At 34.6% G+C, this 12,837-nt stretch overlaps 2 protein-coding genes across 7 annotated transcripts in view; one reads left to right on the forward strand and one right to left on the reverse strand.

Moving 5' to 3' along the window:
- On the reverse strand, nt 1-11,636 carry LOC138320683 (uncharacterized). 4 transcript variants are annotated; one of them, XM_069263837.1, is made up of 7 exons: nt 11,434-11,636; nt 4,122-4,266; nt 2,341-2,516; nt 1,685-1,855; nt 1,060-1,230; nt 817-889; nt 1-449 (listed from the first exon to the last, which is right to left on the reverse strand). In XM_069263837.1, exons 1-7 carry the CDS (start codon nt 11,501-11,503, stop codon nt 5-7), a joined length of 1,251 nt encoding a protein of 416 aa, XP_069119938.1. In that variant the 5' UTR covers nt 11,504-11,636; the 3' UTR covers nt 1-4. The 4 variants fall into 4 exon arrangements, with proteins under 4 accessions (XP_069119938.1, XP_069119937.1, XP_069119940.1 ...); XM_069263836.1 differs by having other exon boundaries at nt 4,122-4,269; nt 11,434-11,634; XM_069263839.1 differs by lacking the exon at nt 11,434-11,636 and adding an exon at nt 5,705-6,267.
- Nucleotides 7,492-12,837, forward strand: part of LOC138320684 (uncharacterized) — a 20,674-nt gene continuing 15,328 nt past the window's right edge. The window contains exons 1-2 of one of the 3 annotated variants that reach the window (XM_069263841.1): nt 7,492-8,774; nt 11,667-11,690. In XM_069263841.1, coding sequence (XP_069119942.1) covers nt 8,706-8,774; nt 11,667-11,690 — 93 coding nt within the window. In that variant the 5' untranslated portion in view covers nt 7,492-8,705. The remainder of the gene's footprint in view (nt 8,775-11,666; nt 11,691-12,837) is intronic. The other 2 variants (XM_069263844.1, XM_069263842.1) reach the window with 2 other exon arrangements.

Below are 12,837 nucleotides of genomic sequence, written 5' to 3' on the forward strand. Positions count from 1 at the left end.
TGTGTTAAGCAAATTGTGAATAGTCGTTTTCAACACACGAGCCCTTCTGGTACTGGAAACTATCATATTCCCCTTCAGCCATACAATTTCCAGCGTGGTCATAGATACCCGACTCGTCGACGGTGTCTTTCTTCTTCACGAACACGTCGTACCCATCGTCGAGAGGTTGTCCTGGTTTTGTGTGAGAATACATGTCCTCTTCACCTATCCTTACGGACCTTGAACCAGTTTTACCTAGTAGTCCGCAACCATAGTTATCTGTGTCTGTTGAGGGACCAGCAGTACCTTCCGAATAGTGGTTGGTATCCTCAGATGTACCAGCGACGATCGAATAATGATTATTGTCTGGTGCCCTTCTGTGAACGACTTGGATAGCATCTTTACTGTACGTTACTGATAGAGGCTGTTGTTTGGAATCATCTTTCGGTTTAGCCTGAGTAAGTCGTTTCCTGGAATCAAAGAAATACGGTTGTACAGTAATATAAATTATCTTAATTTTGTTATCGTTATATCACTACTTGAAGTATAGTATACATCAGTTCACAATTACATAATTCGTAAGAAGGAGCTTAATACTAAACTATGTCATTTTTATAAAGGCGTATGTTTTAGTATTTCAAGGAACGCAACGATTTGTTTTCATGCATTATATATTCATATTTGCCAATATGAAATAAAAGCATGACTGTCGACCAAAGTAACATCATATTGTTTTTGCAAGTGCCACATTGAAGATGATACTTGTACTGTACAATAACCATCACATGATGCCTTCCCTTGTGTTTACACTGTTGGTTGATATACAATGTTATTTACCTTTTGATTAGGAAGATAACAGCCACCGTCACTAACAGTCCCGCACAGGCAGCTACAACTGCAATTATCACACCTGGTGTAAAATGAGACTAAGGTCAGGTATTACTGTCAACAGAACATGTGTAAATAACAGTGAATACTTATGTTGTGTGTCGTATGTCTTGGTAGCTTAACAAGAGTGTGGAAAAGGTCGTTATCCAATCAATTGCGTACGTAGAATGCATTATATAAAACAAATCTTACTCTGACATCCACCATTACTACATGGTGTGACACCCCTATCATAACCAACACAGTCCTGACCACCATGTTGAGGTGTTGGGTTGCCACACGTCCGTGTTCTGTTCTGGTGTCCTTGTCCACACGTCACAGAACAAGGTCCGAAATTACTCCATCTACTCCATCCTCCGTCAACTGAAATAAATAAGAGTACGTACGTGTATTGATAAAGAAGAGACTATATTTCAACACCTGTTATCATATATACAGCTTTAATTAAAAATGTACGATCTGAGTAATCAGGAACTTCAACAAATGGTCACTATGAATATGCATTTGGCACACTGCTAAATTTCTAATCATTGAATCGTTAGACCGTTTCGTAAAATTTTGAATTTCAGCACAGTACCAAAGAACGAAGCGTATGAAAAAGGCAAAGTTCAAATTGTAAATTTATCGAAACCTAACATGTAAATAGTTTTTTGTGAGCGATCACTTATACCAATATCCGATACAGGTATAAAGATTCATTGTAGACGAAAGCCGCCGTTTTCGTCTAAAATGATTTTTTAAATCACTAAAAATTTCTGGACAAAATGACAATTTGTTTTATACTAAATGATATCAACAGCAGGGAGATAACTCTTACTTGGACATTCAACATTAGTACATATTTTGTTCTCTTGGTCACCACCAGTACATTCTCGTCCACTATTTACAGGTGCTGGGTTATCACACGTCCGTGTTCTGATTTGGATTCCTTCTCCACACATCACAGAACAAGGTCCGTAAGAACCCCATGAACTCCACCCTCCATCAACTGAAAGAAGTTATATTTATGCATTTACACACTTAAAAGTAACAACTCAATGAATAAGGCCACCCTCACAGAGGGTGACAGGGTATTTATTAAATCAACAGCAAATGATAATCCAATATAATACATGACAAAACTTATGTGAAATATATATAAAACAATATTTGCTTCAAGAATTAATAAACCAAAAAGCCAATGTGGGGTTTACAAAGTAAAAACCGCCAAAAAGACATTGAAAATGTCTCCCCCCCAGGTTCAAGCACATCTGCATCTTTATAGGCTCAAAAAACTACATGATTTTATACACGCACAGGTATATAATGGTATCGCATACAAAAATCAATATGACCATGCCTGATCAATAGAGCTGTAAACGTGCAGTAATATTTTGAAGATTTGATAATTCTGTGAGAGATATATCATTACGGTAGCATCTCCGTTCTGAGTGTTATAGGTAACAATCAATCAATGATTTTGCTTCAAGTTACCTAGTGAATTTCCGTCACATTTAACAACCGCGAAACTATCGCATGGTGAACATGGCGTATTAGTCCAACGACAGCTGCCGAGGTCTGACTCTGTACCATCGCATATATACTGTCCGATCAGATAATCGATGGTGATGTTTGAAATTTGAATTGGTCTTAACGAACCCATGCCTCCGCTGTAACACAGTAATTTCTACATTACAATATAATTTATACATTGAAATAGTACAAACAGTAAACATAAGCGCTATATCCTACATTTTGTCCTTGTTAGCTACGGTTGTATACTCCAGGAAACAACCAACTAAATGAAAAAAAAGACCTACGAAATGGCCCCTGTGTATAAAAGATTGAGCCCAGAATAGAATTTTGACCCACCGCTGATTGGCTGGCTAATTATGAATATCAAAAGTAAAAATGTTTTCTGACAGGCAATTATTCTTAGATGACCATGATAATCTTTTATAAATTTGGATATTCAGACTGAGATTAATGTTCAAAATATCAATATTGATAATTAATAGATAAATAAAAACATTAGGATTTCAGGATTTGTTTGGTGTAAAATGCGCCTTATTTCAAAATGACTACCCTGGTTGGAGTTCGATCTGAAGGACCCAAACTTTTTTTCTATCCAGTGGTATATGATAACCTAGACTTTAATTATAGAACACAATAGCTAACTAATATTCAGATGCTTTAATAATACATTACAAAACTTTAACACTGTGGTCTATGTAAAATTATTTAGTTGGTTGTTCTCTATACATTGACATTGTGAAATCAACCCGACGACAACTAATTTCTATGATTCATGAAAACAATGATAATATTTTCCAAGAGCTATTAGGCTCAGACAGTTCTTATCCAAACTAAAATGCGCTACAGTTTGAATGCTAAGAGGCTTACACGTTAACGACTGACAGTTCCAAAAAAGAATCAATAAGAATGACAAATGAAACAACAATATACATGTATATATATATACAGTTTTGATACAAAACATAAATAAAAATTATACGCGAAATTGAAAGTGATTATTTTCCTTCTTATCGATTTTGACTCTTTCCAAAGATTTTGTTTACTTTTTCCTTATTGGAATATCACCCTACATGACAGTATGAGTTAACTATTTTTAGATAAACCATTGATCATTTAAACCAATCAAAAGGCAATGCCCTATTTCGCACCTTTCCTAATCTAAGTGGGCAGACATATTACTTATGCAAACTCCTTTTTCGTGACCGAATTCGTTTCAATTCCTTTCGAAACAATTAATCAGTGATTCATAAGGAATTAACTGTTTTTACTGATCGAGCGTCCCCTATCTCTTCTGTCTGAGAAGGGAGGGAGAGGGCAGGGATTATGAGTTAAAATTAGAGTCACCATTTTATTAAAACCCTATTTCCAAAATTAAGATATATTTTTATTAGTAGTACTGTAGCAAATTATAGGACGTAATCTCGGTTCCGCTATTTAACCCATCATCTTCTTTCCTAGTGGGTCAGAATTGTCTTTTCTAACACAGTATGTTTTTGCACTCCAGATCATTGTACATATTGTATAAAGGTACAGGGAGTAAATCAATATTGATATTCTAATAACGGAATATGACATCCCAGTTGAAGATTTCAAACTTTGATCATGACTAGCAGAACTTCATTGTTTCCACAAATATGTCACCGTGCTGTCACAACTGTAGTTAACTACAGCCCATTCACGCCTGTGCATACGTATAATCATTTTGTTACTTCAGACAAGTGTTTGTTAAGTGTACTTACCTATATCCTAATCCTTTACATGTGACATTAGCGTTAAACGATGTCCAGCACCATCCACATACGTAACCGTATCCTGATTCACCAAACACCTCAACAAGTCTGAAGTTGTCGTTCGGTAAAGTGAAGTCTGACAGTCTCACTTTATCTGCTGCATGAATTAATGAATTAAATCATTTCATTTGTTGTATGTTTCAGTGTTTTGTTTACGGTCGTAGTCTAATCCTACACCAACGTTGAAACAATGATATTATGCATCATTTTTTTTCAAGGTTGATATTTGTGTCATTATCCAACATCTGATGTTTATCCATCTCATAACTCAAAATTTAAAGTAAAAGCATTTGATGGTACATATGTATACAACTGATTTACATATATAGGACGTAGACTAAACTTTCTAGGATATTTTTGTGGTAGTTAAAACGAAAATGTCTTTAATACAAATAGGAACCAAAGAAAATACATCAACATTGTTTAACTGTTACAAAAACATTGAACAAAAGTTTACAACTCGCTTTAATTCAGTAAAGCTCAAACCAAGTGCAATTTTAACGCTTTGTTTTATTCTATGTTACCATAAACTCAATATCACAATTTGTCTTAATGTTATTATGCATTTTAATTATACTACGTTTTGTCAAATCGATTTTGTACCTGCTCTAAGCTAAAGTCAGTGCTAAAAATTTGTTTAATTGCATGATTTCTTAATCATCTACCCGTATATTTCAATGTTTCGTTCACTACGAACTGTTGTAATTTTATTGGACAATGTAATAGGCAATCAAAACATAAACTCTACTGATGTTGCCATATCAACCATAACACAAAATGATAATAATAAAGATATATATTGACTAGATGATTAAAAGTCTACCTTAAGAACACCTCTGTTGACATAACTATATTATTCTATGCATTTGACCCATGACAACATGATGAATGAAAAGTTGAAGAAAGATAAAATCCATGGGTAATGTCTGTCATCTGTTGTCCCATCATTAAATAAATTCAAAGGACGTATATATGCAAGCTATACGTATAGCTAATTTTATGTACTGACACATATAGAAGTAATTGTGTACAATTTAAGTAGGAGTTATTCCCCTTTGCTTGACTGTCCCTTATTTAGGGTACCGTATGACGTCACCTTTTTGTAAATGAATCTGATTGGCTAAGCCATCAGCCCTTTATCTAAGAAAAAATTTTCACGGGCGCCATATTGGCATACATTTTGTGCAACATTTTATTGATAATAACTCAACAAATTGCCAAAAAACCACCCTTTGTATACCCGCCCAATTTTTTTATTATTTTAGTTCCTCTTTGAGATTTTTTCATGTTTTTGGGCCCTGTTCTATCGAAACCCCACCTTAATATCAATATTGAGATGTTCTAGATTATGTTATGTTTCATAATCTTTTAACATAATTCTATAAAACTGAATTATGTGTCAATTTGTTTGCATAGTGTCAATTTGTTTGCATAATATTTGTTTTATTACTTTGATATGAGTTTTATATAATTTTATAATAAATATGTCACCTTATGGTGGCCATTTTCAATTCATCATTAGCATTACGTACCTTGACTGTGCACATATAAGACTTGTGAAAGGTGAATCAACAGCACAAAATACATCAGCAGCCGTGATGTGGTCAGTTTTACATGTAATCAATTAGGTAATATTCATGTTTTACACTGAGATTTGATACACGAGGATTTTAAAAGGAAGTGTTCCGTCAGTGTGTAACATACACGTCGGCTTTTATCAAGTACTCTCCTCTGTAAAGGATGTATGAAACACGATTCATTATTATGATCATAACAACAAAACAAGTATTAGTTTCCCAAAAAGCTAGGTGGGCTACGCGGAAGCTTAACTCTTTGATTGGACAGAATATGGAAATTTAACAATGATATGATGATATTGTTTAGCAATTGTAATTGTACTGTTGAAAGCCATTTTATAATTTGTGTGCTTGTGTTAGTGCAAGGTAGCCAGGTCTAGTACAGACGAACAGTTTTAATAATACTTTTGCTTCCAACAAATTAAAAAGGGTTTTATGCAGAGATTGCTAAGCTCAGAGAAAAGGCAAAGAAAATATTGAACTTAATCTAATATGTTTCTATGTTTTTCTATGGTCCGTTTTCATTCCGCTTTTAGTATGTACTGTCATCCCGCATTTTAGTATGTTCCGTGTCCCGTTAATAATATGTCTGATTATTAATGTTACACGATGGTGATCTAAATTAAATAAGAAATATAAAAGTAATGTCTCGAACATGGTATACTACTACAGATATATTTGTTCCATCTGTAAATGGAACCAGATTTAATTAAAATGCCCGATTAATTTCTAGAAAATCCTTATTCAGAATACTTTTACCACGAATGCTGGTTCTACACCGAAATCTAATTAACGGATGCAGGCGCACATGTGACCATGCTTTTTCAGGAGGATAGCGTCCGAATCCGGACAGATTAAAGTCTGCTTCCGTAATTCGTTTTAATATTATTTCAAGAGGCAATGCGTGTAACACACCGAACATCCATCTGACTCAAGAGTTCTTGCTACATGGCTATCCTACAAGATGGCATGATTTGCATCCGATTCTAACTGCTACGGCTCAAGCGGCGTAGCAATGAAACACTCTACTTTCAAGTTGGTCTGTGTTAACATGCACTATGACAAAACATCGTATTAAACACTTTGTTATTATATGAAATATTAGTTGATAACAAACGACATTAATTATCGTGATTTGTATGTTCAGACATAACACGTTATGGAGATTTGACTTACTGTACAATTGAGGTAGTTGTGTGTTTTGTAAATATAAACGTAAATATGAATGTAAATATGCATGTAAGTGAAATTACTTAACTGTTTGACGGCAACGAAATGTCCGATGCTAAAAAAGCAAATACTGAATATAACATATAATCTATGTAGAGATTGAACAGTGTTTTGATTGCGTTAAAGGTGTAGAATATGTCTGTATCCTATTGCGTTCATGCCACATTTAACGCATTCAAATCACTGTTCAATCGATATCTATTTACATAGATAAGTTTACTTTTACATGTTCGTCGTCAAACTTAAAATGGGGTTGGTTGCTAAGTTAGGCACAGACTACGGTAGTCAGGATGACCGAAGATATAGTTCCATTTGTTGAACGTTATAGCTACAGTTTGATTTGAAATATAACAATTACACCTTTCAATTGTTTTTAAGATATGTATTTTCAATTTCAAAATTCGATCATATATCAACAATGTCCATTTTAAAAAAATGGAGATAACCGGGGCGGAACATCTATCTATCGTTGTCAGATTAGTGATGCGGCCTGAAGTGGAGCGGGCCGCCATATTTCATTTTCAACCGAAGAAAGTTACTGTGTTATCTATTGATGGTTCAATGGTTGGTGACACTGCTGAATGCATGTCATGGATTTATTGGTCGACGAACACGATGTAGATCCAAAGACTAAATTCTTCATAGTCATAACGTTCATTTTCTTATACGGAGGATAGATAAGTGTTTGCATGGTGTTTGTAGGTCTATTTTGAATGCAAAGACGGAGGGTAAATCTGATGTATATATTGTTTTAAACTGGTGTACAGTTTAAACTAAAAAATACGAAATTATTTGCATGTGCAGACACTCAGTGTAACAAACGTGTGTAATGCTAGGCGTACACAACAGAAATAGTGTCGGTCTGTTTGTTTATAAACATTACGCCGTATGAGCAAACTCGCCCGCTGTGGGAATCTCGGCAAGGGTCATACTAAGTGTGTCTCAGAACCAAAAAGGACACTTCACAAACTCAAGTAAACAAATAGATATAATTCTAAATATAGAAAAGCGAGGTGTTGTAAGGGATAAATTATGGACGTAGCCAGACAATATGTGATCAAGTGAAAAAATACGTCGGACGACAACTCGCCCGAAATAAAATCCACTAGATGGTCCGTCTCCGTGATGTGTCACTCGTCCACATCTATCTAACATAGATCCGAGAGTTTTATGAGCTACTTCCGTCCTGTTACGCAGTTCACCGAAGATACTGGAGTACATATCCTATTTCCCGAGAAACGCGTCTCTAATAGTTCAGAGAACATTAATTATGTGATATCAGTTGCATTATTAAATCACAACTGTTTTAATCACTGTGTTTGGCTATAAATATTCATCAAAAATGTATGGAAAGGAGAGGATGCGTTCTGCCAGTAGCTGTTGGTTAGGAACCGGAAAGATATAGATTGGCAACTGAGTTTCAGGGCCGTGGCAAATAGATCCGCATGTGGTCTGTCTTAAACCCGACTTGCTCAACTGCATGTCCTATGAAACGGGGTAATGACGAGCCAACATTAAATCAGCCGTTAGTGAACATACCACCTGAACGTAATGCTGCATTTTGGGGCTGAGAGAAGTCGGTATATATTCCGGAAATCTCTTGACTATAGTTGTAATGTTTATCCTCCGATTGATCAGACACCCCGAGTTGCAGTCAAGGTAACTCAGGATCAAAAGTGACTGTTCATGGTTTTGTTCTGTGTTGCCTGAACGGTGGCCAAAGCAGATGACACAAAAGTGTCCTAACACTGTGTTGAATATGTTTAGGGAGAAGCACATAACTAAGCTGACGACGGTAAGAAATTTACATAAACATTTAAATGCTTTTGTCACAAAATACTTCATAACTCAGCTGAAAAATAATAATACATGTGTGTCGTGATTTCTTAACAATTTGACTACCGTGATCCAAAGAGCTACTATAAAAATAGCAAGTACAATATCAGAATAACCGCATGACGTGGATAAACCAGGTATGATTAAAAAAAACTCTTGGTTTTAATTCACAGCTAAGAATTTGGTTTTAGAATGTTTTGGCAGGTTTTCAATTGATCTTTGTTATTTGGATATTTCTTAGATACACGAAACGTGATTTATATTTACCCTTTTCAATTATCACTCCATTATATTACCCAGAGGATCTTACATCATCTTACCTCTACTTAATAATGATAAAAATGTATCAGGAGGTGTAACCTACGGAGCCCTCTGGCTTTTCGTTTTATCAAAATACTGTATTTCGTTTTATCGAAATACTAATTCGTTTTAACGTAATTAAACAACATAATAAAAAGATATTATTTCATAACCATTTTAGTATCATACATTTTATCAGATTGAGTGTCAAGATATAAATCAGAGGGCCAAAGGGCAGACGGCTTACAAACTCGGGCAATGATCGGAGAGGTTGTATACCACAAAGAAATAAATGTACTTGGTGTGTGCTGTAATGCTAAACTCCTATCATTTGATGCACAGTCCAGGTGATATCATGCACCCCTCAATGATACAACATCCCATAGAAAGTGATATTATACCCATTAAAGGGATATCACACATCCTTCAATGATATAACATCCCATAGAAAATGATATTATACCCATTAAAGGGATATCACACATCCTTCAATGATATAACATCCCATAGAAAGTGATGTCATACCAATTAAAAGTGATATCAAACACCCCTCAATGACATAACATCCCATAGAAAGTGATATTATACCCATTAAAAGTTATATCACACACATTCCTCAAATATACAACATCCCATAGAAAGTGATATTATACCCATTAAAAGTTATATCACACACAATCCTCAAAGATACAACATCCCATAGAAAGTGATATTATACCCATTAAAGGGATATCACACATCCCTCAACGATATAACTTCCCATAGAAAGTGATAGTATACCCATTAAAAGTGATATCACACATCCTTCATTGATATAACATCCCATAGAAAGTGATATTATAACCATTAAAAGTGATATCACACATCTCTCAATAATATAACACCTCATAAAAAAGTGATGTTATAACATTAAAAGTGATATCACACACTTCTCTGACTCTGTTTTTGTTTTCGTTCTGCCCGTATTAAATAAACAAACATTTTACTATTTTAACCGATGACATGTCAGCTATGAAGTCACATCGGTCGCACAGTAACGCCGGAAAACCCGGAGAAAAATCCGCGGACTAGCGGTCAATTCCTGGCAGCTACCCAAAAAGGGATTTGATCTCGAACTTGCGACATATTCTATACTTGGTATAGAATTCGATAGTTAATTTTTCCCATTTTGATAAGTAAGTTTCGTACTACATACTGTAACAACTTGCATTGTTGTACGGTTTTTGTAAATCATGCAATTTCATGAATATCAGCCAATGATGTAATTGAAATGTTATTTTATTTATCTGTGGTATACAATAGAAGTAATACTTCAACTTTGTCTTCTTCAGAAGAAAAAAAAACATGAAATAATGTTAATGGCACCCTTAGTCATTCCTTGTGTTTGAACAGGGTAACTTTCATGGATACGGGTCAAGGACCACTTCAGTTCTTTGATTGTTATCTGGACATTTGGTCTTATAAGAAAAGAGTTAAACGGTAATGTGATAATCTCAAATATTATTTCGATAAAACAAAATAATTTTTCGTTAAAACGGAAAAACAGTTTCATAAAACGAAATAACATTCTGTTAAGACGAAATAATATTTATTTTAACGAATTAACATTTCGATAAAACGAAATACAGTAAAACTTTGCTACAACGAATCCCATTGAAGCGGAAAAAATTCGTTATAACAGGAATTCGTGATAGATTTTCTGAAGCTATTAATTAATTGAAGTCATTGGCTGTAGTTATAAGCTCACTCACAAAGTCCAAAGTCCAAAGATAGTCCAAAATATCTTCTTGGGCAAAGTTTCCATTATAGACAATTAATTGTATATTTGTTTGGTCGTATTTGATTTTCAATCAATCGATTCCCTTTTTGACACCAAGTTTCACTTTAAAACAAGGCTACATCCAGCACTATCAGAACAACATCCCGGGAAAAAAATGTAATTGTATTGCAAATATTTACTAGGCGGGACCACGAAATCACTTCATATCAAAAATAATGCGTTAAAAGCAAAGTTATATAAATAAGGGGAGTCAAAACCACGGATACGAATTTACATAGAACTGAGCAGAAATTCATATGAAGCAGATTCGTTTTCAAAAGTTTTACTTTATAATAATTCGATACAACGAAATGAAATAAGTGTGAGGCATATCAGTCAGGAGGCTCTGACTCCACTCCACTAGATGAAATATAACTGTTATTCATCGTGAAACAAGGGCTATCTCCTCTATATATTACTTTAACGGTTAGGTTCAGTCCTCAGGTTATGTTCCGATTAAGAATGAAGATATATGCCTGCTATACAGGTTATTACATACCTTGGCTGTAAACAATTACGACTTGTAAAACGCAAATCAACAACACAGAATACATCATCAGGAGAGACATGGTCACACGAGAACAGCATAGCCATGCTCGGATTCACACTAATGTTAAACGAAGGGGAATGTAATCAGGAAGTGTTTCGTCAATAAACCGATGTGTAGGATGTATGTCCGGTTTTCTCTTCAGTACACTAATTACAAGCATGTATCAACCCTCGTTATTGTAGGGCTATATCACCAATATACACTTGGTTTGTATCAACATTCAATAGAACACAATCATATAATCATGATGTACGTACTTATAGTACACTATAATCATGATGAACGTCCTTATAGTACATTATAATCATGATGCACATCCTTATAGCACACTATTATCATGATGCACGTCTTTATAGTACACTATAATCATGATGCACATCCTTATAGTACAATATAGTCATGATGCACGTCCTTATATTACACTATAATTATGATGCACGTCCTTATAGCACACTATTATCATAATGCATGTCCTTATAGTACACTATAATCATGATGCACGTCCTTATATACACTATAATTATGATGCACGACTTATAGTACACTATAATCATGATGCACGTCCTTATAGTACACTATACTATATCATGATGCAGTCCTTATAGCACACTATTATCATAATGCATGTCCTTATAGTACACTATAATCATGATGCAGTCCTTATAGTACACTATATCATGATGCAGTCCTTATAGTACACTATATCATGATGCATGTCCTTATAGTACACTATTATCATGATGCATGTCCTTATAGTACACTATAATCATGATGCACGTCCTTATAGTACACTATAATCATGATGCACGTCCTTATAGTACACTATTATCATAATGCATGTCCTTATAGTACACTATAATCATGATGCACATCCTTATAGTACAATATAATCATGATGCATGTCCTTATAGTACACTATAATCATGATGCACGTCCTTATAGTACACTATAATCATGATGCATGTCCTTATAGTACACTATAATCATGATGCATGTCCTTATAGTACACTATTATCATGATGCATGTCCTTATAGTACACTATAATCATGATGCATGTCCTTATAGTACACTATAATCATGATGCACGTCCTTATAGTACACTATAATCATGATGCACGTCCTTATAGTACACTATAATCATGATGCACGTCCTTATAGTACAATATATCATGATGCATGTCCTTATAGTACACTATATCATGATGCACGTCCTTATAGTACACTATATATCATGATGCATGTCCTTATAGTACACTATATATGATGTACATGTACACTATAATCATGATGCATGTCCTTATAGTACACTATTATCATGATGCACATCCTTATAGTACATTATAATTATGATG

This window comes from Argopecten irradians, chromosome 4, assembly GCF_041381155.1.
Source record: "Argopecten irradians isolate NY chromosome 4, Ai_NY, whole genome shotgun sequence".
In the NCBI taxonomy this organism is placed as follows: Eukaryota; Metazoa; Mollusca; class Bivalvia; order Pectinida; family Pectinidae; genus Argopecten; species Argopecten irradians.